This window comes from Maniola jurtina, chromosome 9 (genome assembly GCF_905333055.1).
Source record: "Maniola jurtina chromosome 9, ilManJurt1.1, whole genome shotgun sequence".
Taxonomy (NCBI): domain Eukaryota; kingdom Metazoa; phylum Arthropoda; class Insecta; order Lepidoptera; family Nymphalidae; genus Maniola; species Maniola jurtina.
The window spans coordinates 12456151-12483787 of record NC_060037.1 but is presented as its reverse complement, the minus strand read 5'-3'; the positions used below and the strand labels follow the sequence as shown (position 1 = coordinate 12483787).

The 27637-nt window shown below is 37.0% G+C and overlaps 2 protein-coding genes across 6 annotated transcripts; one reads left to right on the top strand and one right to left on the bottom strand.

Annotated features, from left to right (window-relative positions):
• LOC123868525 (myb-like protein X) lies at nt 1-9782 on the bottom strand. 4 transcript variants are annotated; one of them, XM_045911080.1, is made up of 8 exons: nt 9617-9782; nt 8953-9185; nt 7441-7570; nt 4192-6722; nt 3575-4155; nt 2640-2905; nt 1429-1636; nt 1-1171 (listed from the first exon to the last, which is right to left on the bottom strand). In XM_045911080.1, exons 2-8 carry the CDS (start codon nt 9176-9178, stop codon nt 1103-1105), a joined length of 4011 nt encoding a protein of 1336 aa, XP_045767036.1. In that variant the 5' UTR covers nt 9179-9185; nt 9617-9782; the 3' UTR covers nt 1-1102. The 4 variants fall into 4 exon arrangements, with proteins under 4 accessions (XP_045767036.1, XP_045767035.1, XP_045767034.1 ...); XM_045911079.1 differs by having other exon boundaries at nt 3575-3860; nt 3897-6722; nt 9617-9781; XM_045911078.1 differs by having other exon boundaries at nt 3575-6722; nt 9613-9780.
• LOC123868529 (peptide transporter family 1-like) lies at nt 7669-27637 on the top strand. Of its 2 annotated transcripts, none has more exons than XM_045911086.1 (14): nt 7669-8037; nt 12652-12733; nt 13745-13886; nt 14517-14603; nt 14912-15186; nt 19706-19788; nt 21158-21328; nt 21888-22013; nt 22237-22359; nt 23253-23563; nt 23953-24169; nt 24603-24689; nt 26569-26718; nt 27351-27637. In XM_045911086.1, exons 2-14 carry the CDS (start codon nt 12688-12690, stop codon nt 27525-27527), a joined length of 1995 nt encoding a protein of 664 aa, XP_045767042.1. In that variant the 5' UTR covers nt 7669-8037; nt 12652-12687; the 3' UTR covers nt 27528-27637. The 2 variants fall into 2 exon arrangements, with proteins under 2 accessions (XP_045767042.1, XP_045767041.1); XM_045911085.1 differs by lacking the exon at nt 7669-8037 and adding an exon at nt 11367-11557.

The window sequence follows — 27637 nt, the reverse complement described above, 5'->3', positions numbered from 1 at the left end:
AGTATTATTATTTAATAGAAATCTGTAATTCAAAACAATTATGACAACCTTAATAATAATCTAGCCTAGAAGTGTTTTTACATGGGAAATTCATGATTATAAATTAATTATTTTATATTAAAGAACGTGATACAAAAGCAGGGCCCTGCGCATTGATTGCTAAATTAACATTAAAATAAAATTAAAAGTAGATCCATACTTGCGCAGGCGCACGAACAGCGCACACAGCAACATTGAAAACCTATGACGCGTCATTGTCTCTGTGGCCACCCATATTTTGCAAATTATGCATGAGTATGGGTTTAACTGCCATACACTTTCCAGGTTAGCCCGCTTCCATCTTTAGACTGCATCATAACTTAACAACAGGTGAAATTGCAGTCAAGGGCTAACTTGTATCTGAATAATAAATAAAAAATATCGTTTGTATTCACTCCCAAAAACTCACGAACATATTGTGCACACCGTATTGTGCACACACATGCACGCGAACAACTCGTAAACCACTCGTGGACATGGCCACATTATGTTCGTATGATGCGTGTTGTGTGCACGGTACGTGCGCGCGCACAAGTGTGGATTTGCCTCAACATTTGACTTTTGAGAAGCTGTAAAGGAATAGCCCTTTACAAGACAACACAAAAATATTCAACATTTAAGTTCAGTTTTAAATTTATTTAGGATTAAAATTACTGTAATATCAGTTATGTATGTTCATTACATTCATGAATGAGACGCATTTATCCAATCCAAATATGAGAAAATACGATCCAAAATGGCCGACTCCTTGATAGTGCCTTCCAGTACAGAGTTGCACTCTGCAAATATGTTTTAACAGCGACTTGTTAAGATATAAATACAATTCAGCTCACACAAGCACTGCGGCCTAAAATTTTAATAAACAGCTCTCTTTCTAACGCGTAAACTTACATATCTCTCTCATAAGAGGTAAGAGTTACATAAGATATAATGTGTCTCGGGTTACTGATCAAGTGAATTCGGCCTGGTTGTATAAACAACAGTAGTATTTTCTCGGATTTATATCGGACCAACCGTTTTTAAAATTCCTTTAATAAATCCCGTTGGTATTGTTCAAATCTTGCTAATCCTCCAAGATGTTACCGAACACATTTGTGGGTTGCGGCATTTTATTCATAATATCGGGATTCACCTGAAAAAGTGAAATAATATATTTAGCAACTGTCAAATAAGGGTAGGGTACAGGGGGTTCATGAACGAATAATTAGTATTATCAATTTTCAAAGTAAGATAACTATACCAAGTGGGGTATTTATGAAAAGGCTTTACCTGTACGGAGTACGGAACTCTCGGTGCGCGAGTCTGACTCACACTTGGCCGGTTTTTTGCGGCTGTATCGCTGCAAAAAGTCGCGGTGGGCGATCTCCCTAAGTCTATAGCTGGACTTACCCTGATCCGTATCTCCCGGGGCATGAACTCGTGGAAGAAGCCGTAGAACTGATAGTGTGTGGTGACGATGCCCAGGCGAGCCATCTCGAGCTTCAGCTCCGATATCGCTTGAGGCGGCGCGGCGCGAGCACACTTGCGGACATCCTTAGCGAACAAATACAGCTTCTCCACGAGCTTTTCCGCGCGGACACGGGCGCGGTAGTCGTACCTGGTGATAGAAATTCATCATCATCATGATCAACCGATCAGCGGCCAACTAGCACGAACATAAAAGCTATAGTTATTATATATAGTAGTTAGTAATGTTAAGAACCTTGTAGAATTAATATCACACTAATATTATAAAGGAGAAAGTTTGTATGTGTGTGTGTGTGTGTGTGTATGTTTGTTACTCCTTCACGCAAAAACTACTGGACGGATTGGGCTGAAAAGAATGGAGATAGATTATACCCTGGATTAGCACATAGGCTACTTTTTATCCCGGAAAATCAAAGAGTTCCCACGGGAATTTTAAAAAACCTACATCTACGCGAACGAATACGCGGGCATCAGCTAGTGAATAAATAAATTCTAAAAAAAGAAGTAGAATTACACACAGTAACTATTCAGTAGGTATACTGAGGTATCATCATCGTCGGCTCACTACTGAGCACATGTCTCGTCTCAGAATGAGAAGGGTTAAGGGCTATGCTGGCCCATTGCGAATTAGCGACTTGATAACATTATGGAGAATTCTAAGGCATGTAGGTTTCCTTACGATGTTTTCCTTAAATCAAGTGAATTTAATGGCTTAAAATGCATGTAACTCCAAAAATTTGAAAACAGTTGATTTAATTATTACCTCCTTAATATGCTAGGTATTTCTTATGTCATATAGAAAGGAATTAAGACGTTCACAGGTTTTTATTTCAGGAATACATCAATCGGTCATTCAAGAAAAAACTGTGTAGTGCTATTAAATTAGAGGGTGGAAATTGGAGATAGGGGTGAAAACGCACCCTTTTCAGTTTTTTCAATATATCATGAAAACAAATATTTTTTTTTGTATATTTAATATTTTGCTTAGTTTTCAGTAGTGCAGTAAGGTGCATTTTCAACTATATCTCCAATTTCCACCCTCTAATTTAATAGCATTCACACACAAAGTTTCAATTTTCAATCAAAACAGCTCAAGAAAATAAAAATTATGCTATAAAAAATTTAATACTTACTTTGGTTGCAATTTATCTTCCAAAAACTTGTACAATCTCTTCGTGATCCATGGAGCATTCTTTCCTTGGAACCTTTTGGGCGGCTTATATTTCAAGTCCTCAAAGAATTGTGGAGGTAGTTCGTTTGAGAATAAGGATGGCTTTAGTTTGGTCTGGGTCACTTTCTTGGTGGTCTTTGTTGTTCGCTTCTGTTTTGGTACTTCGGGTATCTTAAATGCACTGAAGGGGTCTCTTGGCCCTTTGAGCATGTTCATTACTTTTTCTTGCTGTGAATTATCAAACAATAAAAAATATATTAATTTCTTCCGGGTTGTTTTTGCTGTAAATTACAAATCCCAATATCTATGTTCTTTGGGTAATTTTGGCTATTTTTAGGGTTATGTACCTCAAAAGGAAAAAAATAAACCTTATAGGATCACTTTGTTGTCTGTGTGTCTGTCTGTGTCGGTTAAGAAAACCTGTAGGGTACTTCTTGGTGACTTAGAACACAAGACCTACCTACCTCATACCTGCCAAACAGTATTGAAAGAAAAACCCGAAAACCGTGAATTTGTGGTTACATCACAAGAAAAATTTAAATGTGTTCACGAAAAGAATAATTTCCTAAATCACATATAGATGGCGCAGTCCGTCATTAACTTGCAGTTAAAAGTGTTAGGTATATCTTGTACGATGGTACGGTACGCAACCCTTTGTGTGCGAGTCAAACTCTCACTTGACTGGTTTTTTGGTTTGAATCTATCCATCCCATCAAATATTATAAATGCGAGAGTGTGTTTGTGTATTGATTTGTTCTTCAATATGCTGTAGCCAAAGGAGCAACGGGAGCATTACATGGATGTAGTGGGATTGATATTTACTTTGATCCAATAGAATCTGACACTACTTGATGCGAATTTCAAGTAGGCAATCAATAAATAATGACTTTTCCTTACCACTTTCCGTCGTCTCTCAGCGTTTTCTTGCCTCAACTTTTCAAAGAACATTTCACGAGTTGTCAGCTTCAACTGCTCCGAGGATTCGTGATACGTTTCATCCACATCCATCGGTTCTGGTTCTCTATATGAATCAAATCCTTCACGTTGTTCTAGTTCTTTATCCGATTCAGATTCATTTTGTTCTGGTTCTTGATCAGATTCGACTTCGTCATTTTGTTCTGGTTCTTGATCAGATTCGACTTCTTCAGCTTGTTCTGGTTCTTGATCAGATTGGAATTCTTCAGTTTGTTCTGCTTCCTGATCTGATTCCACTTCTTCGTTTTGTTCTGTTTCTTGATCAGATTCCACTTTAGAATTTTGTTCTGCTTCTGGGTCCGATTCAATTTCATTTTCATCTGGTTCTTGATCTGATTCCATTTCAGGATTTTGTTCTGTTTCTTGACCGGATTCAGATTCTTCATCTTGGTCTAGGTCTTGTTCTGATTCAACGTCTTCACTTTGTTCTGCCTCTTGTTCTGATTCAACGTCTTCACTTTGTTCTGCCTTTTGATCCGATTCAATCACTTCATTTTGATCTGCTTCTTGATCCGATTCAAATTCTTCATTTTGGTTGCGTTCTTGATCTGATTCAACTTCTTCACTTTGTTCTGCTTCTTGATCCGATTCAACTTCTTCGCTTTGCTCTCGTTCTTGATCTGATTCCACTTCAGGATTGTGTTCTGCTTTTTGATCCGATTTGTTTTCTGTATTTTGTTCTGCTATTTGATCCATTTCCACCTCTTTGTCTTGCTTTGGTTCTTGATCCGATTGTTCTTCAAGATTTTTCTCTGGTTGTCGTTCCAATTTTTCTTCTTGTTCTTGATAAGATTCAAAATCAGGTAATTCTGTTGAGTTCGCTATGGGCCTTTTATTAGTTATATCACCAAAATAAGTTTGTCGTTTAGATTGATTAGGTTTATTTACAATTTCATTGAAACTATTCTGATGCTTAGAGTTATCAGCAACTGCGTGCACACTAGATGTATCGGCAAATTTTTTGATACTAGTCTGCATTTTAGAATTATCTTTGGATTTATTAATAGTTTCATTGAAATTACTCTTACGTTTAGATTTATCTGCAACTTGATCATTTTGATTATTCGTCTGTCGTTTAGCTGCTCTTTCCATAACTAAAGTGCGCAAGGATTTCCTAGGTGTAAAATCTTTTCCAAAAGTCATTCTTAATGTTTTTCGTGTAGTTCTATGTGAATCCCAACCGGAACCTTCAGCGCTTGAATTTATAGTGCCATTTGTAAGGCCTGTGCTATCTCTAGCAGGTGCTAAGCTTGGTCGTATATTCAGATCTTTTATCATAGTTTTAGATTTGCTGAAACTAGTGTTACGCCCATGTGTATTGAAGGATTCACCTTGCTTACTTTTTTTGTGTAGGACCGCTTCTGGAGACTTCAAAATTTCCTTATTTTTAGATTTTCCAGAAGTCTCGTGAGTTAAATTCTGTGTTTGTTCTTTTGAATCTATTTTTTCGTTATTAGTATCTATATGTTGGTTCTTTTGTTTAGGTTCATTCGTTTTGTGACGGTCAGATTGTTGTTCATCCCTTTTATCTATTTCAATTTGCTTGTGTTCCATTTGTTCACTTTTATTATCTGTTTGTTCTGTCTCTTTTTGTTTAAATTCATGATCGCTTTCACTTTCTTCTTGAACTTCAGCTTCTTGTAGTCCTATTTCTTGATTTTCACTTAGTTCTTGTTTACTTTGATTTCCGTTTTTTTCATTACGTTTATCTGTTTTTACTATTTCTCTTCCCTTTAGTGCATCGCCTTTAACTATTTCTTCGTTCATTTCATTAAGTTCTTCTTCATACATGTCATTTCGTTGTATTTGTGAAACATTTTGAATAGCTTGTTTATTTAGATTACTTTCTTTTTGGCTGGAATCTATTTTTTCAATCACACTCTGTTTCTCGGTTATTTCTAAAGCAGTAGGGGAATTCCTTGGTTTTTGCGAATTTCGGTCTGTTTTCGTCACATCTGCATTATGATTTTTTTCTTTATTAGAAATATTTTGGTTTGACTCACAATTCTTTACATTCATATCAAATATTTGTTCATCATCGTTGTCATACTCTAAGGTAAAATTTTCATCATCAGCTTCATCAGTATGCTGATTTTCTTCTGTAAGTGTTATCTCATGCTCTTTATTAACCAAGCCTGCTTGCAAAATTTCTTCAGTCAATGTTTTATCCATGGAAACATCCGGTCCAAGTTTTGATATATTTTTCTTTGAAGTTTCTGTTAATGATTTGTTATTATTTATCATTAAATTACTATTGTTCTTTGAATTGTTTGAACTTCGAGAGCGTGTGTTTATTACATTCATTTCTTCAGATTCTGGGTATAAAATTTTAGAATTAGACCTCTTAGACTTTTTAATGCTGTTATTTTTATTTGAAGCAATATCAGATTCTCTAGGTTTGGATAACCGGCTTAACCTTGATCTTTTTAATGGTGTTACACCAACGTCTTCAAACTGATGTTCTACCATTGTTGATGACGGAAGGTGTTGCCATTCTGCAATTTCTATATCTGTCATATTTGAGGCAGATGAATGAACTGAATTTTGAGAACCTGATCTTCTCTTTCGTTTTGAGGTTTGCTGGTGATCTGTTTTCTTTTGAAATCCAAATACCCTGGGTTGTATTTCTGGAATTTCATTTTCACTGTCACTTAAAAGGAATTCTGCATAAACATTCTTTTTTGTTGTACCAGGTCGGTTACCAAAAAGATTACGAACTTGCCTTTGCACTTGATGTGTTTGTTTTTCCATACTTTTATTAACATTAACAGTTTTATTTGCTGATGCATTAAGTAGTGCTTCAGTGAATACAGGTTTTGTTTTCGGTTTGGAGGCTTGATTGAACAGTTTTTTTGGCATTACATTAATCTCTTTGTCTATGTTTGTCTGATCAAAGTAACTTTTTTGCATCTTTACTAAAGTCTCTTTTCTAATGATAGTTTCTTTCAATTTCTTCTGAGGACGGTTGTCTTGATTTGTGAATAGTTTACGCTGAGGAATGACTATGCTGTGAATGGATTCCCCGTCGCTGCTGTCTGGCAAGTCAACACTCACATTTTCCTTTTCTTGGCTAAAAAATAAAAAGAATACACCATAAAGATTGGAAATGCTAAAATACCCAAATGCATCAAGACTGATATATGAGGTTAAAATGTGTCCAAGGCGATTCCCATATTTTCACACAAAGCCTGTGTAGGAATAACTGTTACACGTCACGTGCCCTTTTTAGCATTAATCGCGTACGCGCACGTTTCGTGGGACGTCCTACTGTGCAGCTATCGTTATGCAATGTGTTTAAGGCGCAACACACACCAGCAGAGTTCTGTGGAGCCAGGCTTTCTTGACACAACTAAAACTAGCTTGATTTACGCCAGCCGCGCATCCTCTATATTTTTCTGTATACTAATTATTTCACAGTTGAAACAGAACAGTAGTTTTTGACAATTACTTCAGTAAGTAGTCGTCAAAAAGACTCGAGCCCACTGTACTATAATATGCCATGCCCAGTTAAAACCCTACTGTTTACTAAGATATTACACTGATCGCGAGCAATTTGCTCCTGTCCATTGAGGAGTTCTGTTCTCTATCTCCAAAGATATACATCAGATCTTCACCAAATTTATATGGGACCACCTGCACAGTATACCCTTTCAAACAAAAAAAATATTTCCAAATCGGTCCAGGGGTCTTTGAGTAATCGGGGAACATACATAAAAAAAAAAAGATGCTGACAAATTGAGAACCTCCTCCTTTTTTGGAAGTCGGTTAAAAAGGTAAATAAAGCTTACCTCAAAATTTCAACATCAAATTCGTCTGCTACATTATTCACTTTCACAATAGCTTCATTTTCCTTTGCCTCTTGCAGTATTTCAGTGACATCTCTAGAATGGTTGCCTAATCTCTTCCACCAACTTGGGCCTTTGAACAGAATGACAAGGATTTGCATTTAACATAAACAATTTTAATCACTTAGGCCATGCTTCACTCAAGTACTTAGTACTGGTAGGTATAGTCAACCATGAATTTGCTTAACTATTTTTGACAACAATTTTCAATAATCTAACTTAGTGTACTTAAATCACAAATTCACTAAGGCTCAGACTTCTATAAACTTAAACTGGATATTAACAATAAACTTCTACAAACAAAACTATTTTTGCAGTTCGTTAACAAAAGTAATTTTTACCATGTTACTTCTTCTGAAATACAGAACCTTCAGTGAGTGAGTCTGACTTGCACTTGGCTGGTTTTTTGTTTAACTATAATTTAATACTACACAGTTTTCAAGGTATAAAGTGAGTTACTACCATGAAATAACTAGATAGAAAGGACCTGGACTTCATATCAAGAAACAGGTTTTTTTAGAGGAAAGGATCTGTTTTATTGTAAGTCAGGCATTGAGGAACCGGAAGAATACCTTTAGTTATATGGACCTCAAAAAATCTAGAAATACAGGGAGCTTAAGTTAGCCTATGGATTGTGAGGATGAGGCTTCTAGATGTCAACATACACAATCGGTGGCCAAGTAAGGCCTTTAAGTTAGTCTCTGAGCACCAGATGGCCTGTTTGAGATATCCAAGAAATTATGCATGCTGGATACAAGCAAACTGAATTAGCATACTTTCTGTGATGATGAAGCTTGTAGTTCACTAAATATGGATTATAAATTATAAATATTATAGAGACCAAAATATTGGTATACAAATACTGTGTTTTGAAGATATCACTTTTTTCAGTGGGTTCTTACAGTTTATAGTATGGTTTTGTAAGCGAGAAAAGACTTTGTAGTTTTATGATGTACAAGTGACAATCAACCTAAGGGTGGTAAAGCAATTTTATGGTTGATGTTACAAAGGAGCGTTGATAGCCTACTAATTAAGACATGTCTCGCATGGATGTGGACTCAAACAGACAGAAACATTTAAGTGCGGAAACCAGCTCAGAGAGAGAAGAAGAAGACATGTCTCGAGGATCCCAGGCATGGACCAGTAACTTCTCAGTTACATGCTCTTTAAGCTATTAACTATTACTTGCTTTAATAGTGAACGAAAATATTGTGAGGAAACTTTCATGCCTGAGTTCTCCATAATGTTCGCAAAGGTACACATCTTTGAGAACATTGTCTGCAAATCTGCAGTGTGCAATCTTGGCCAGTGTGGTAGACTATGACCTAAATCTTTCTCACTCTGGGAGAAGACTTTTCTTCAGTAATGGGTTAGCAATGTGATGATGATGATTGCTAAAAACTACCCTTCAACACGAAAACGTCTTAGGTTTTGTCATACAATAAAACAACTTACGACCAGGAATTTGTATGTCCGTATCATCATTCAACATAGACATTCTGTCAGGCATCAGAGACATTTCGAAAGGATCCTGAATGACTGCGGTCAGGCGTAGAGATGTGTTAGATGTTGCAGAGCATACACTTCTTGTGCGTCGAGATTGACGCGGACGAGGTGATGGCACTATGGTAGTAGGTACGCCGTGGGAGCGAGCTGGTGATGGTATTCTTGAGCTTGACATTTTTTATCTGTAACACAAAGAAATTTGGTTATGTATTATTTGGTTGGTTTGGGTATTAGAAATTTGGTTTACTATTGTTACTATTGTTATTTTGGTATTATTTAGACCCTACATATTTGGTAGACTTATTTTTTCAGTGTATTGTGACTTTCGTAAGTGCTTTTATAAGTCTGAAACGAAGAATAAATAAATACAAATACAAAGACCAAAATAGTTATGGGGCCTGTGACTCAAATGTACAACTACATGTTAGGAACTTAGAAAAGACAATTATTTCTGTTCCATGGAGACTATCTTCATCAATAGAGGCTTGATGTAATGATAGCTGGATAAAACTAATAATTATTATGGGGCGTCTTGACTAGGGTAATATGATTTAATGATCAATTTATAGTCCTAAGCATTCCTTTTGCTCCGCTATTATCAAGATTTACTTACTTTTTGTTTACGTTTGCTATAATATATGTTGCTTGGATCACACAATAATTAATTCATTTTCGGACTTTAGGCTTACTTAATACTTTTATTTTATTATTTCTTTTTTGTTTACCACTAACAGAACAAACCAAAACCGTCACAAAACCGTTTTAATTTGAACTGAATGTCATTGTCAAATTAAAAATGACAAACCGCTTGGAACTAACGTTCCGTTATATGCAAGATTTTGTATATTGCGAGATATTTTTTATTTATTTTAAAATGTTGAAATCATTGAGTCACTTCTTAACAAAGAGAAAACAAAAAACTTTTTAATATTCAAGACTTATTGGATTTAGCATGGCTTAGCTTAAAGATCCATTAGGATTCGAATACAATATCACCTGGCATTATTTTTATAGCAATAAAAACATCAGACCATTTGCCTTCTGAATATAGGTATTCCGCCAGCTACTTCTGTAGCCTAATGAAGGTCGAATAGGCGAAGCTGAATGAAAAAGCGACGAGGGAGTCTTCTGGCGTAGCTGACTGATAGACAAACAAACAGAATAAAAAAGTGATATTTAACCACGAAAGAAGCCTGTCGTAATTTTATGAAACTTTTTTTCAACACAGTTCCCACGCCAATAATACCTATCCCATCTTGATAAAACATGTTATAGTAAAGTAACCTACCTTTTAAATTCCGTAAAGAAAGTCGGAATAAGTACTTGTATTTGTCTATTGTTTAATTGCCACGTCAGCCATATATTTACATTTAAATATTTAAGACAATGCTAACAACGCTAACAAAATAATGAAAAGATAAGATGTTTGCAAAACTACTGCTATAACTAGGTGTATCTATCTAGGTACAAACATTTTGTATTATTTATTATCTACTTAGTTATATTAGAAAAACTGGAGACTTCTTCAATACTAGTTAATCCGCCCCGGCTTCGCACGGGATAGACATAATATGGTTAAGAGTCTACTTTCTACTAAGCTATTATAGGTACTGGTCGCGATCGATTGGCTGTTACCCGTTGAGGAGTTCCATTCGCTATTTCCAAAACAATTCATCAGATCTTCACCAAACTTACATACTACCACATAGTACCAACCTGACAGTACAACCTTTGTAAAGAAAAAGGAATTGTGAAAATTGGTTCAGAGTTGTAGAGTAAAATCGATAAAAAGTTTGATCCCGTATACCGAAGAATCCCTAATTTTAAAACTAACGTACTACTATTTAAAAACTACCCTATGTATTAACCCGGAGTATCAGCTACCACTGTACCAAATTTCATTTAAATCTGTTCAGGAGTTTTTGCGTGATGTGCGTACAAACAGACAGACAGACAAAAATTTCCCAAAAAAAATTGTTTCGGAGTCTATATAGGTAATAAGGTTTCCTCCGATTAAAATTTTCAAAATACATTTAATGTACATAAACCGTTCAGTTACAGTTTAATAATATACCTATAATTATAGATGTTAATTATTTATTAGATCGAAGACTCACTTTTTAAAGGCTAGTCCCTCGTCTGCGCAAGCCGTTACAGTCGCGCCTTTTACATCGCTGCCGCCTTGCGACGTGTGTGTCCTAGCCTTAACCGTCTGAAAAATGATTTCCGCTGTAGGAATAATAATAAAATTATATCTAGAATCTGTCTCGTGTTGTTTTATTTGATCAGTAAAAGATATTAAACTTATAAATAGGCATAAGGTTTGTATAACTCGATAATTTATTATTACTTTATTTCTCATTGTTACGATAGACCGTCGCGGTCGTCCTTTGATTGTGAATATCTTAAGATCTAAAGAACTGAACTTATATTTTATGATAGTCAGTACCCAAGTGGTGAGTGAGATAGATAAGTCGTATCCTGTGGTCGTATCGTAATGGTTACGGTGGTGTCTAAAGAGGTGAATGTCAGAAATGGGGACACCAAAACGACGGTTGGTACTTACAATTATCTTTTTAAATTAATGAAAATTGTGGATAGTCGTTTTGTAAAAACATTTGCAAGACATAGCGAGCACGCAGTTTTAACTTTTCGAAGTTATGTGCGAAAAACATTGTGTGGAAAACTTGTGCAACCTTGGTCTTTCATGCTAAAATATTAGAAAAATGTGTGAAAAATAGTAATAAAGTTTTTGCCTGCATTTTGGTGGCACTGTATTTCCTGTGTACCAACACAGTAGGTACTTCCGTTCCTAGGTACAGCAGTTTTGCGATACACAGAGAATTAATTAACGAGAACAAAACAAAGACAAAGTGCCTCACGACTTTCAGTGCCGGGAACAAAGTTATTAATTACCATCAACGTAGTAGACACGTTTTTAGCTTGTAACTTGAGAACATATTACTTTGTAACAGATTCTTGTTAGTTCTGTTGGTTGGAGAGCTAAATCACTGTTGCAGATAATAAATTAAAGTGAAAATCCTGAAAAATTAACAAAGTTTACAGAAATAACACTAAAATAGAAAGTTGTCTGAGTTTGTCGGTATTTCAGCTTATTGAGGTTTTTGTATAGAGAATAGACAGAGCAGTTCTATGATGGTCATCATCATCGTCATGATCAACCTATCGCCAGCCCACTACTGAGCACATGTCTGCTCTCTGAACGGCAAGGTGTGGCTATAGTCTACCACGTGTGCAAAAGCACAAAACCCCAAGCGGCGCATTTTTCAACTCAGAAAATCTACGACTTAGGCCGGGATACGGCGAACAGTGAGCGGCTGACTGTCTGCTGGCTGACTCTGAGCGGCGTATCAATCGCTAAATACAAGTAAACGGTCAAATCAATGTACCTACAGTATCTTTCGCTGCGAATCAGCCGCCCACTGAATGAGTTGGCAAGCGAAACGCTGCAAACTTCGTACATTATGTGCTGTATGGCAAACTGGAAGCAAACGATCAGCCGCTCTCTGTTCGCCTAGTGAGGACACGACTTTACGTCACTTTAGCGTTTAGTAGATAGGTATTTTACGTGCTTTTACTATGGATTAACTAATGTAACCCAACGATTTCTGTTTTTATGTTTTGTAGGCGAGCGAGCGATTTCCGAGGGTAGTTATAATTATTATGCTCGCAGAGTTCTGCGAGAGATTTTCCTTCTCGGGCATGAGAGGTAAGTTTAAAAAGTTTTCAAAAGAACCCTGATTGCGGTTCGCACTATATTTTTTCAGCCGGCACATTAAATAAATAATTTTCATTCGTCATTTTGATTTTTTTACAATTTTATGTACCTACCCAGTGACATTTGCGTTATCAAGACGAATCTAATGACGTATCATTTATCAAAATCGGTTGAGCGATTGATTAGTTAAAAGTCAAGGTTAACACATAACCCTCCTTTTGGACTTTGCCGCAGTCGGGTCAAAAGATGAGTTTTGACTTTATTTCTTAGATATAAGTAGTGAGGCATTAAGGTATATCTATCTTCCACCCTTGGATAATAAAATTTTACACGAATGTTCAAAAATGAGACGTTTCGTTTTACGACTTTCCATTAACTTAACGATAAGGTCGGAATATTGCAGCGAAAATAAAATACATCGATAGCAGCGCATCTCTTAAATTTTCATGCTGATGACGATATTATTTTTTGGAATTAAAATAATTTTGGTAATTTAAGTAGGTAGAGGTACTTAACTGCGGTGTACTGAACAAACCCGAGGCAATGCGTTTACAGCACCTCTTCGAGCCGTAACTTCCTGGATTCAAAACGGATTAAATACATACTGTGGTTGCATAGCTGTTATAATAATATAAGCGCGCAAAAAAACGATAGTCTTTTTTTTCTCTCTCTCGTCTGGCTTTACAAAGATTAACCAATGTCAAGTTTGTAGTTATTTGTAACAAGAGTATGGACCCCGTCTGTGCCGGCGCTCGCCGACATACGCACGGCACCCCCTTAGAGCGCTTTCTAGAAAAATAAGCCAGCTAACACCAACACAGACGAAGTCCAACGATAGTCTTAACCACCCTATGTTTCTTGTAACAATTATCACCACTAATCAGTCACATCTTCTATAGAAGTTGAATACGTACGTTGCAACATCGATGCGTTGCAATCGCGCTGCGCTATCGTCACAAGCTTTTTTTAAATCGGCCTTCATATTTTTACTCGTGTTTTCAGCGTTCCTTACACTATACCTGCGCAGTAAGTTGGGTTACTCAGATGAGGGAGCGACGGAGATCTACCATGTTTTCAGCTGTTTTGTTTATTTCTTCCCCATTCTGGGTGGAATTCTGGCTGACAACTATCTGGGGAAGTTTAGGTAGGTATTAACTTTTTATTGTATAAGGCTGCCCCTTCATGTGGGATGTGCGTTGAAGCATGATGTGTGTAAAACCCACCAATAGATCGCTTAATTTTCATCATCATTATCAACCGATAGACGTCCAAGACTGGACATAGGTCTCTTATAGGGACTTCCACACGCCACGTTCTTGTGCCACCTGAATCCAGCTAGATTCAGTTGGCGCAAGAACTCCCTATGACTCGTTTGATGTCGTCTGCCCTAGTAGAGGGTCTTCCCACACTGGACTTTCCTGTGGGACTGTGGGACCCCAACGTCTATAGGTTTTAAACTAACTGCCCTGCTCATTGCTATTTCAGCTTTGAAACCCGTTGAGCTATTTCAGTTACATTGGTTCTTCTACGGATCTCTTCATTTTTGAGTTGATCACGTAGAGAAACTTCAAGCATAGCTCTCTCTTTTGAGTGACTTATTCATTTTCATGCCTAGGTACCTCATTTTAGTTTTGGTGGAAAAGAGTTTCAAAAGCTAAACTATTTGATTTTATTTTGTAAGTTCCGCTAATGCATAATGTCGCTTCGCATCTTCGCACATCCTTGGTTCTCTACTTTACAGTTTTTTTTTAATATAAATATTTTTTCGTTTTAGGACCATTTTGTACTTGATGTTAGTATACGCAGCTGGAAACATGCTTGTTGCTGTTACCGCGATACCTCAACTAGAACTACCGAAAAGGTAGGTACCTACTCTATGTAATAAAATGTCAATTTGCTGTCTTGAAAAGAGATTTGCCTTATAACTTATGTAAATTGAGGTAAGACCTGTTCAGGGATCCTGCTGAGAATAATCAGACATCCGCCGCTCGTTGGCAAGTAGGTACTTATACTCGTAAATCCCTTGGATTGGAAAAAGATTGGCGGTTTAGCACAGATACCCATGAACGAGTCCTTTCTCAGATTGTACGCGTAATATTTTAAATGTGTATGCCTAATAATATTACTGTGTAATGTTTGTGATTGATGAAATTTAATGATTTCTTTCAGAGTATGCACGATCGTCGGTCTGTTTATGATCACAGTAGGCACAGGGGGCATCAAGCCATGTGTCACCGCGTTCGGCGGAGACCAGTTTATACTGCCCCAGCAAGAGAAACAGCTCGCGATGTACTTCAGTATACTCTACTTCAACCTCTGCATCGGCAGTTTGATTGCGAAGACCGTGTGTCCTATATTGCGGTCTGAAGTCCATTGCTTTGGGGATAAAGACTGTTATTCCTTGGCTTTCGGCGCTCCAGGATTAGTTGTACTAATGTCTATAGGTAAGGTTCTTCTTATTAACCGACTTCCAAAAAAGGAGGAGGTTCTCAATTCGTCGGGATCTTTTTTATTTTTTATTTTTTATTTTTTTTATTTTTTATGTATGTTCCCCGATTACTCAAAGACCCCTGGACCGATTTGGAATTTTTTTTTTTGTTTGAAAGGGTATACTGTGCAGGTGGTCCCATATAAATTTGGTGAAGATCTGATGAATATCTTCGGAGATGGAGAACAGAACTCCTCAATGGATAGGAGCAAATTGCTCGCGATCAGTGTAATAGCTTAGTAAACAGTAGGGTTTTAACTGGGCACAGCATATTATAGTACAGTAGGGCCACTAAAAATTGTGAAATAAAAAATTTTCAAAAGAAAAATAAAACCGACTTCAAAAACGACAAACACTAAAAAGTAAAAAATAACTTTTGTTTAGCTACACGTGTAATGCACCTAGGTATGAAGTCGGGCGAGCTTCACTCTTGGATTTCTAATTTTGTTTTAATATGCTCGCTCGACTTCATACCTAGGTGCATTACACGTGTAGCTAAACAAAAGTTATTTTTTACTTTTTAGTGTTTGTCGTTTTTGAAGTCGGTTTTTATTGTTCTGGATCATAGTAGGCACAGCTGGCAGCAATCATTTTCCCCCTACTTACCTACCTGCCAAATTTCATGATTCTAGGTCCACGGGAAGTAGGTACCCTATATAGGTTTCTTGACACGACAGACACATAGATAGATAGACAGACTACGAAGTGATCCTACAAGGGTTCCTTTTTTCCTTTTGAGGTACGGAACTTTAGACAACTAGTGAAAGCCTAGTATACAGCGGTGTTTACCCTAGTGGTTAAGATGTCAACCCCTATTTGGAAGGTCACGGTTCGATTCCGGGCACACATCTCTAAATTTTCGGATGTATGGCAATTAAATATCACTTGCTTTGAAGGAAAACATCGTGAGGAAATCTGCATGCCTGAGAGTTCTCCATAATGTTCTCAAAGGTGTGTAAAGTCTACCAATCCACATTTGGCCAGCGTGATAGGCTATGGACGGAATCCTCATTCAGAGAGGAGACTGTGCTCAGTAGTGGGCCATCGATATGTTGAGATAAGTTCATGATAAAGGAAATTAAATGCCACAAGACTACCTCGTACAACAATTTCACAAATGAATGAACAGCAGCAAACAAGCCATGAATCGTGAGTGGTGACGTTTATTACAATCGCCTTTATCGTTGTATATCGGAACTACAAACAATTTTCTATATATAACTTACGACCTCCGTTTGTTTTGAAAAGGTCATTTATATTGGGAAGGTTCTATATTGCACTATTTGGCCTCTAGCGGATGCCCGCGACTTCATCCGCGTGGATTTAACATTTAAGAGGGGTCTCTCCGTCACTTGCTCGATACCAATGACTTTCTAAGCATGGACACATCACGTCATTCAACACAAGAGCCCAAACATGGCACACGTTTCTAAATTCACCTTATGTAGCTTCAACTGCTCCATTTATACATTCCCGCTAACATTCAAGTCCTGTAAACTAACCTTAGTGATTAAGCCGCAATGTAAATCGATAAGCACTCGAAGCTGAATAAGGTGATTTTAGAAGCAAACTTGAACAAAAAATGGAATGGAGTAGTGTAGCACTATTAATTTTTGTTATTTCTTTGAGAGATTTTTCGTTTTTGTAAATATGAAACTATTATACTATATCTATACTATATAACTATTATACTATATCTGCTCATGCTGATTCACTGACTGACTGACTGACAGACTGACTGACTCATTTGATCACCTCTTTGTATGTTTTTTTTTTACCGATAGTTTCGTATAGAGGACAAAAAATGATTCGGAGGAAAAATATGGATAGAGCTGATGATTGAGGATTTCGGTGAGGAGCACGGCCAGGGTATTGAAGATAGGTGGGGGGTGCTCGAACAAATGTCACTCAGAACTTCATCCAATAGACAGGGAGCTGAAAAATAAAACCAAAATGGCGGATTCAATATGGCGGCCATACAAATTTCGCCGGTGTCTATCTCGAAGATTATAAAAGATGGAAGAGTGGTTTCTTGGCAAAAAATGATCAGGACCCGAAATTCAACTTGATGAGCAGAAAAACTGCGGTCCGCTTGCGGGCCGCGAACTCACGCGCCCTACTAGTTATATGTATATGGTTTTACGTGGGATGATTTATATTAAAAAAAAATTAAAAGCCCTAGATTGCAATCACACCTGGTGGAAAGTGATGATACAGTTTACGGTAGTAGCGGGCTAACTTGTAGGAGTGGGGTAAAATCCATACCCGTTATAGATGTTTCTATATGGCATCGTACCGGAACGTTAAATCGCTTGGCGGTAGAGTGGTAAGTAGCCACGGCCAAAGGCCTCCCACCAGCCGACCTAAACCAATTAAGAAAATCTCAATCGGCCCAGCCGGGAATCGAACCCGGGACCCTCGTCATACAAATCCACCGCGCTACCACTGCGCACCGGAGGTCGTCAAAAGACAATAAAATAAATGTGATACAAAAATGATACAATAATAATAATAATGATACAACAATAAATAATATAGATTTTACATTGAACAAAAAAAAGCTACTCCACAGTTTTGTTTTTCCGACATTCGTGACGCGCCCTTCCATCTGTCTCTTTCCGATGTGCGTGAGAGAAAGGAATGGGAACATTGTAAATAATTTTAGATATTTCTAGTGTTTTCAATGGTTTTACTAAGTATTTTACACTTTTTCGCATGTTATCTTACGTAAATAAAATTAACTTACCGGTGGTAAGTCACACCATATCTTTTCTGCGTCGTTAACGTATTATTTCGGCACTTTTTGATCGCGCATTTAGGCATCTTGACAGCTTAGCAGTCAACATGCGGCTAATGAAGAAAGTGTGCTTACACCGAGTATAAGCACACTTACTTGGTCCCTTGTTATGCGCGCCAGTGCGATGTCCTTGCTTAGAAAGTCATTGCTCGATACAAACGTCGTTCCAATTTCATTTGAATATTAAGCAACCAAAGTCCATGAAATTTTGCAGACATATTCTAGAAACTAATATCTATGCCTGTGGTTTTCCAGATTTCTGATAAAATATTCGGTTTCAAAGTTAGGCGGTCTTAAAAATTCACATACAAATCTTAGAGCCCCTGTAATTTTAAAACTACATATTTTTAGAAAAATCAAAAACACCACAGGCACAGATATTAGATTCTAGATATGTCTGCAAACTTTCATGGACTTTGGTTGCTTAATATTCAAATGAAATTGGAACTACGATTGTATGAAGTAAGTGACGGAGAGAGCCCTGTAAATTTTTTTAAATCCCGCGGGAATTCTTTCATTTTCCGGCATAAAAAATAGTTCATGTCACTCTCCGGGTCTCTAATAAATTCTATACCCATCTGAACTTATAAGGGTTCCGTTTTTCCTTTTGCGGTACGGAACCCTAAAAATCACATCGATCCGTTGTTCCGTTGCGAAGTGATTGAAGGACAAATCAATAAACCAATAAACTAACAAACAAACACTTTCACATTTATAATATGAATAGTGATTAGTGATATGGTAGAGATGTGTTATCACTGAAAACATGTTTCCTTGTGTATCATGTTCATTTCACAGCTCTGAAATAACCTCTCTGGCACAGAGATAAGCGCTGTAGCCTTAAAAGGGGTGGTTTATGATTCGAATCCCAAACGGAAGTTTTCGAAATTCATTATTTTCTAATTATTATGAATTTCAAATTTATTACCTCAAGTCTTGACAAAAAAAAAACTAGGTTTAAGTTAAATTAGGATTAGTTTAGAATATTATAAATTAGCGTTAAAGATATTGCAAAAAAAATCCATACTAATATTATAAATGCGAAAGTGTATCTGTCTATCTGTCTGTCTGTCTGCTATGTTTTCACGGCCCAACTGCTGAACCGATTTTAATGAAATTTGGCACAGACTCAAGGTACATCCTGTGGAAGGACATAGGGTACTTTTTATCCCGGAAAATCGAAGAGTTCCTACAGGATTAACAAAAAACGAAATCCACGCGGACGAAGTTGCGGGCTTCCTCTAGTATCATCATAATCAACCAATGCCAGCTCTCTACCTACAGAGCACGGGTCTCCTCTCAGAATGGCCATAGTTCACCAAGCTGACCAAATGTGGATGGACAGATTTCACACATCTTTGAGAACATACTCGTAATACTGTACCTACTACTAATATGATAGAATACTAAATACGTAGGTACATAAAGAACTATTTATTCGGCAAAAATATTCAGATAAAATTATTCACTGTGTTTGCCAAGCTTTGTTTATTTTGTGCCTCTCGTATTTACAATTATAATATTTGATCAATGATATTTTATGTAAAAAAGATATTTGATGTTGTATTAATTGGATTTTTTCATTTCCATATGGTACGATTCATGATAATATTTATTCACTCAATAAATAGATAAGGTAAAATAAAATTATACTACCTATACCTACCTACTGTTTCAGTGATATTCGTTAGTGCCAAAAGCAGATATGTTATGAAGAGACCAGAAGGAAACATGGTGATTGACTTCGTGAAATGCGTCTCTGTAAGTATTGAACAGTAATTATAAGCAAAACAAAGTTGAAAACTAAAACCCATCTGCGATCCTCTTAATAACACTCAAATATTGAGTAAAATTGTTTGTCCGTCGTTTGGTGTATTTTAGTGTTGTTGTACATTTATAGCCATGAATTCAGAATTTTCTCCTCTTTCATTTGATACCCCACTCGATACAATAGCAAAAAATATTTTTGGAGACAATCAATTGACACCTCGCTCATCAAAATCGGCCTAATAGTTTAGGCGCTACGGTGGAACACACAGAATCTGGATACAAACATACATACATACATACTTACATACACTTCTAAAATCAATCCTTCCTGTTGGCTTGGCCGCTGTCGGGTAAAAAGTTCAAGTGCGTGTCCGAAGTCAGAACGCACATTCTGTGTAGTTCATGCTACTCGTAATATTTTGCTAAAAACTTTAGCGCTCATTTTTTGAAACGGTAGTTTTATTCAAAACCTGTGAAATAATTCACCATATCATACCGTCCGAAGGAAACCAAACTATTTGTCCACTTAGTTTTCAATGTACAGGATTTTTTTCTGTTGGTGTCGTTCTCTTAGTAAGGCAGTCCTGCACGATTGATTGATTAATCAATTAATCAATCAATATATGTTGATTGATTAATTGATTATCTTGAAGAGATCTACAACGCCAAAAGTACAGGATCGAGGCCGAACCCGCAAACTTTTTCTTTCGCAAGCAAGAAATGGAAGAATATATTTATCATTGTTGCAAAGTTTATCCTAGAACTTTATTGGTTCGCTTGTTTTTCTACGAGATAAGCTCAGAACTTTTTGTGTTACTATGAAGAATGGGTCGAGTATGATGGAAGATGTATGTAGATCTTTTACTTTTTGAACTTTATCTTGTCGGAGATTGAAAAACTACTAAGCGAATAGCCTCGAAACGAAAGCCTTCGAAAGTTCCTGGGTCGATTGCCAAGTTATATATTTTCCAAAATTTCTCCCGGGACTTGCATGTTTTCGCCTAGATAATATGTTACGAACCTGCAAGTTGTTGCCAGCGATTTTATCAGGTATATTTTATGCCTTTTTCACATCTTTCTACTTTCTCTTGAGACTAAGATTCTAGTATTTCCCACGGTAAAAAAGGTTATTTTTATAGACAGTAGACTAGGTCTGAGCTAGTTAAAAAAATACATATTCCCAAATTAACCTATCTAAAAATTGGACCCGTGACCTTCCCCAGTCAAAGCTGCGTGAGCATAACTTCTATCTTCTTATCTGTTAGTGTATTTTTGTTTTCAGTTCTGCGGTATGACCAAAATTTTTTTAACATTTCATTTTGTCACTTCTGCAGTATACAAGAAAAGTTTTTTTTTTTAGTTGGGAATAAAAAATACAATAATGAAAGGAAAAAGCGACAAGCAATCTCACTGGCTAGACAGTACACAACACAAGTTTGACAAGCGGTTTATACGAGACGTGAAGAAAACGCTGTCGATAGTCATGTTGTTCACCGTACTACCTGTGTTCTGGGCATTGTTGGACCAGTTGGTAAGTTTGTAAATTGTAATGTATTATTTTTAAAGCAGTATTTTTATACAGTGTTTCAATAATTGTTATCCCTTGACTAAAGCGTCGGCCACACAGGCCGCGTATGCGTCGCGTAAGCGTAGACGTAGCGCGTACCATGACGTTATAAATTGTAATGTATGGAACCGTATGAGATATGGCATACCGCTTGCGTGACGTGAACCTTCGCGTAGACGTAATGCGTGCTGTCATGTCTATGGATTCACACGCATCACTACGCGCGTGGTCACATGTACGTGCTTGGTATGAATCGGCTCTTAGACCTAACTCAGTGGTGGACGGAAGCGGGCTAACCTGGAAGGGGTTTAAACCCCTAATCGGTTTCTACGTGGCATTGCACCCAGGACCAGCGCTGCGCTTTCCGGTGCGATTTCACCATTCTAGCACTTTAGGTATTTCTAGGACCCCAACAAAGGCAATTTAGAAATTATTAATTGCCCCTGCCGGGAACCAAACTCTTTACTGTCCACTTATAAGGCCAAGAGATAACCCTAGATTTAAAAAAAAACATTTTTTAAAGGGCTCAAGATGGACGCTTCAAGCCACGAAGATGGACGGTCGCCTGGGCTTCATCACAATCAAACCGGACCAACTACAAGTATTCGGACCTATTTGCATACTTATCCTCATCCCGTTGTTCCAAAAGGTAAGTAGGTATCTACCTAAATAAAGTAGGTAGTTCTTTAATTCCTTGGTTGAATTTTTTATTGGACCTCTGATAAGGTGATATTCTACTTTTACGCTGCAGTTGTAGAGGTCAAACGTTAATTCTTCTTATGGGAAATAATCGCGAGCGAATATTTAACGCACGACTGTACATTAGTATGCGCAGGTAGATACAAAGCCAAGTTCTTTATTGTTTGTTCCAGTATCTATACCCGCTGCTGGGAAGGCGCAATATTCTCACAAATCCTCTGCACAAATTGACTCTCGGGGGCGTTTTGGCGGGCGTAGCGTTTATTGCTTCGGCGCTCGTCGAAATTTATATTAAGGTAACTTGCATAATAGAGCAAGATTCCGGGACCGCCAGATGTTACTTATTTTTAGTATAGAATAGAATAAGGTTTATTCGTTGCTCCAACATAGATTAAACACAAAGATAACGATTTAAAATCTAACAGTGTCTATAACATTATGTGTCACTTTGCTGCCAACGAAAAGGCCCGAACTCAGCTATGTTGTAGATACACAAATTAACCACAACGCTGTTATTCTAAGTTTGTTATTCTAAACTGTTTTTCTAAGAAACTAAATGTGTGGGATTAGTGTGTAGGTGTACTACTAATATGCGCTTATCTGCTAACTTGTGCCGCAGGCCAATTTATAGATATCAGCTGCTAAAGATACCTATATTAAAACATTTTGTAATTGACAGAAGATTGCCAATTACTCATATTCTATACTGACAGATACTTTCTGTCGGCGATAATTTCCGCCAGATAGATGGAAAAATAACATAATATTTAGTATACTACTTATAGTCTGAGTCGTAATATACAAACTAGCAAATATGCGCTAACACTACTCTATCACACACATTTATTTCATTTCTCAGAAAAAAGTAACGTCTGGCGACACTGGGTTCTTAGACCATAATATTATATATTATGTATAACAGCTAAGTACTATGTTCTTATCTACCGAGTTTATGAGATGTTCTAAATTAATACTAACAGAAATGAAATAATTAATATTAATAGAAATAAAAAAGGAAACTATTTTATGCATTTTCCCTAATTACGTGCTCAGACTAATGATTCAATTCAATCATCAACACATCACCGGCTCACTACAGAGCACGGGTATCCTCTCAGAGTAACAGAAAAGTGGTACTACTGTAATCTATTTCAATCTAACTATTTAGCCGTATCTAATCTTTTTTCAGACAACATACCCAGAACTTCCTCAAACGGGATTTTCTCAGCTTCGCGTATACAATGGCAACCCTTGCTCTATGACCATACGTGACAACATGATATACACCATCCCTTCTCTTTCACACTACTCAAATAAGCACATAAGAGTGAAGGGGTCGGAGAATGTGTTAATGAGTTTGGGAGGCAGATGTATCGAGGCGCGGGACGAAGTTTTTCTCTTGGAAGACAATAAAGCGATATCTTTCTTTGTAAATGGTAATGACACAAAGAGATTTGGAGAAAATGTAGATAAAAGTAAATCGGGGTTGCCAGTTGTAAGGTAAGACCATTGATCAAATCCTCATCTCATCATCATCACAACTAACCCATCGTCAGCCCTCTACTGAGAACCGGTTAAATCTCTCAGAATGAGAAGGTTTGTGCAATAGTTTGCCACGCACCAACGCGTTAGCCAAGTGCATATTGGCAGACTTTACACACCTTTGAGAACATTATGGAGAGCACTCAGCTTTGGGTTGTTTGATGAATGCCGACCCTGTAGTTACTTTTATTCCTTTAAGAGTTTCTGTTGGACATTTTCCTTTTATGGCTGACTGAAACGACGCGTCTCTAGATTCTCTCACGAATAGCTTAGAAATGATGAAACCACCAGAAAAAGGTACGTGGTGTTATTTGTAATGTATTTAAAATAATTTTATTTATTTTCAGATTTCTCGTCACAAATCGAGTGACCTCAAATCTGACATTCTATAATGAGAAGAGAAAAGAAGTAGAGACGAACATTTATCCCGGAATTAGCGCACAGATGGAAGTTTTTATGTCTACATATTCTATTAGAGTGGGGGATAGGATAATTATGGGGGATATACAGTTGGACCAGGGAGGGGTGTATACTGTTGTGATTGATAAAAATGGTGAGGCATATGTAAGTATAAATTCAAATTTCAAATTAGCTTTGCGCTTAGTTGGAGGGGAAAGGGGAATATTAGTCATGATTAACATGGCTAATATTCTTTAAAAAAAAAAGAAATCTTCTATTCGTATAAGTATAAGTATTTGTATAAATACTTGTTGGCTTTTTAGTAAGGCATGTAGGTATTTAAATGATCGTTTTAATTTTGCAAAACGGACATTTTTGTAATGATTGATCCCCTTTCTTTGAGACATTAAATAAATCAAATCAATCGATATTTCAGTAGCTATATTAACCCAATAGAACCTAATGGCACATGAATGTTTCTGTTTTAACCTCATCAAAAATACATTATTCATTCTTAAAAGTACTCATTTGTAATAGATCCATTATATTTTTAGAGGATCAAAAAATATTTTTATTTTTAATAATATTTAATTTTCAGCAAGCGAGGCTGATAGTGATAACAGAGCCCAACTCAATAACCATGGCCTTGCTGCTGCCACAGTTCCTGATCATATCTATCGCTGAGGTAAGTCTTCGTATCTATTAACTAACTAAATATAACAGACAGCTATTCACTGATATGGCTGATAAAAATCGGCCAAGTGCGAGTCAGAATTGCGCACTAAGGGTTGCGCACAGATAGACAGACAGACAGACCACAAAGTGATCCTATAAGGGTTCCGTTTTTCCTTTTGAGATACGGAACCCTAAAAATCGCAGTTTTAAGTACCTACTTCTTTCATTTTTTAGTATTTTCGATAAAGTAGGTACCATTCAGTAGTACGTCCATGTATTCGTATTACAATATACATATTAAATACATATACAATATACATACATTGTACATAGTCAAATTAAACATCACAGATTTTAGTATTTTTAGCATATTTCCAGGACTTTCGTCTCAAAAAAAATTAAATGTCCAGGCCTATTTGCCAAAGTCATCGGCAGTTTGTAAGACACTTTTTTAAATCCTTATGATTCCCAACGCGACTTTATTTTTGTATAGTCCTTGAAACTGGTTTCCTAAATCCTCTTGAGCCTGGACTCTGGAGAGAAGTTTAATGAGACGTCGAGTTCTTGAATTTCACTCTACGGTAAATTGAAAGTAAAAGTTTGCTAGGACTTTTCGTTTTAACGATATTAGACTTGTAACTGAGTGTTCTTTCAATATAAAATTTTAGAATTCCGCTTTTTCTTCCACATAACTTTAATTTTTTTAAATATATTCTTCAGAACAGTATTAGAAATCACGTCATGCATTGCCAGACACTTAGATTGAAATCTAAAGAGTGCACTTTGACTTTGCTTAGACTTAAGTTTCAGTTAAAACGAGACAGATTTATGCCAGTGGTATAACGCTGTCTCGTTTTAACAGTGTCTTAAGTCTGAGCAAATTCAAAGTGCGCTCTATAGATCTCAGGCTTAGTGTCGTAGCAATCCCCTGCCAGACGCCCTTAAAGTTTAAAAGTTTAATCGCTTATCCTTCCTCCCTGTGCGGGGAGCAATACGCAGAAAACTTTCAGCTTTTATAAAATAACGAAGGTCTGGCACGCGCTGGCACTCTCTCTATTATAATTGTTCCTTATTTTACTACGGAACCTTAAAATGTAAACAAGTTTCATCGATCCTGACGTAACCTAACTACTTATATTGAATTTCTCAACACCTTGCATTTTCTGGAATACTTGTTTCAGTACCACTTTATTTCCCATCTCCCTATTCACAGGAAATACGTCCAAGCAATTTAAGTCATGACAGGCAACTTTGAACATTCTGAATCTATCCTCATGCGGGTAATATTCTTGGTAGAACGGTCCTGGAAATCACTTCGATATATGCGTCTCTACTAATTTGCCACACGAATGGAAACTGAGCTTCCGTTTTATTTTCAATTGGAATAAGTTTCTAGAGAAATAGTAATGTCCGGTTGTAATTATACGCCTCGCTGAAGGGAGATCGTAAGAGTCGCAGAGAAAGAAAATTCATAACCAAGACCACTCTGCCCAAGAGTGAACGAATGAGAAGAATTGAGTTTGTTGTGGGCTCTTCTCAGACCTGCGCGTATTTGGAACCCTCGTAGCTTTAATATTTAAGTTTATGTAATTGAAACCCTCGTAGCTTTAGTTACGTATTTAATCAAGTAATTATCACCATTACATCATTATCTTACAAATTCAGACAGTTAAAAAGAATATGGTACTGTGAATGCCATGGTTTGTATAAATGCTTTGAGTTTGAGTTTGAAGTATGTATTATGTAAAAATTCAGTTCCTACTTTTTCCTACTACTGGAGCAATTTCTTCCAAAAGCCCTAAAGTTTAATAATGCTGATCAAAATTTAGGGCTTTTGGAAGAAGTTTTAAGTTATTGGTACACGAATAAATAAATTTCCGCCTTGGCAGGTATTGTTTGCTGTAACAGGCAATGAGTTCGCGTTCAAGGAGGCACCGAGCAGCATGAAAGCCGTCATGACAGCCGTGTGGCTGCTCACCGAGGCGGCGGGCAATGTCCTCATCATTATTGTCACGCGTGTCTTCGTCCATTATCAACAGGTGTGTTGTTTATATCTGACAGTGTTGTTGGCGACAGGCAACGAGTTCGTGTTAAAGGAAGCTAGTAGTGTTTCGACTTTAAACAGAGTTTATTTAGAGTTTAAGATCTATTTTTAGGGGTCCGTACCTCAAAAGGAAAAACAGAATCAAGGATCACTTTGTTGTCTGTCTGTCGTGTCTGTCGAAAAACCTATAGGGGACTTTCCGTTCCGTTCAGGTAGGTAGGTCTTATAGCACAAGTAAAGGGAACAATTTGAAAACCATGGATTTGTACTACATCACAAAAAAACTAAAATTGTTATTTTTTGTACTTTGGTACGGAACCCTTCTTGTGCGAGTGAAACTCGCCCTTGACCGGTTTTTAATATAGGCATTTTCCAGTCGAGGGTGAATAGACATCTTCTAAGCAGGCACGCTTAATCTTTGGTTGGTTGCATCATCACTTGCCAGCAGGTATGATTGCAGCCAAGCGCTAGACATTAAAATAACAAATAGTTAAAATAAGACGGTTTATATCACAGAGTCATAACTCTGCCTCGCTTTAATTTTAACTCTTAGTAAAGTCTGAGCTAAACGTAAGTTCTGAAGATACAATATTTAATCCTGAAATACAATATTTGTGTCATTTACAGGAAACTCAATCCTTCATCTACACGGGTCTGATGTTTTCCTCAATAGCACTGTTCCACTACATGTCCAGAGGATACCAGTTCCACACAGATGATGACGTCACCAAGAAGGAGTGTCGTAGTAACAGCGAAGTGCTCTACCACCAAGTGAAGCAGGCTGAAGACTGTTTAGAACATTAGAGCTAAAAACATAGTGATATTTACCTAACAGTGTATGATAGGAAAAAAATTGTAAAATAATTGTATTCATAAAAAAAATTAAGTAATTATTTATTTTTTCCCTATTTATG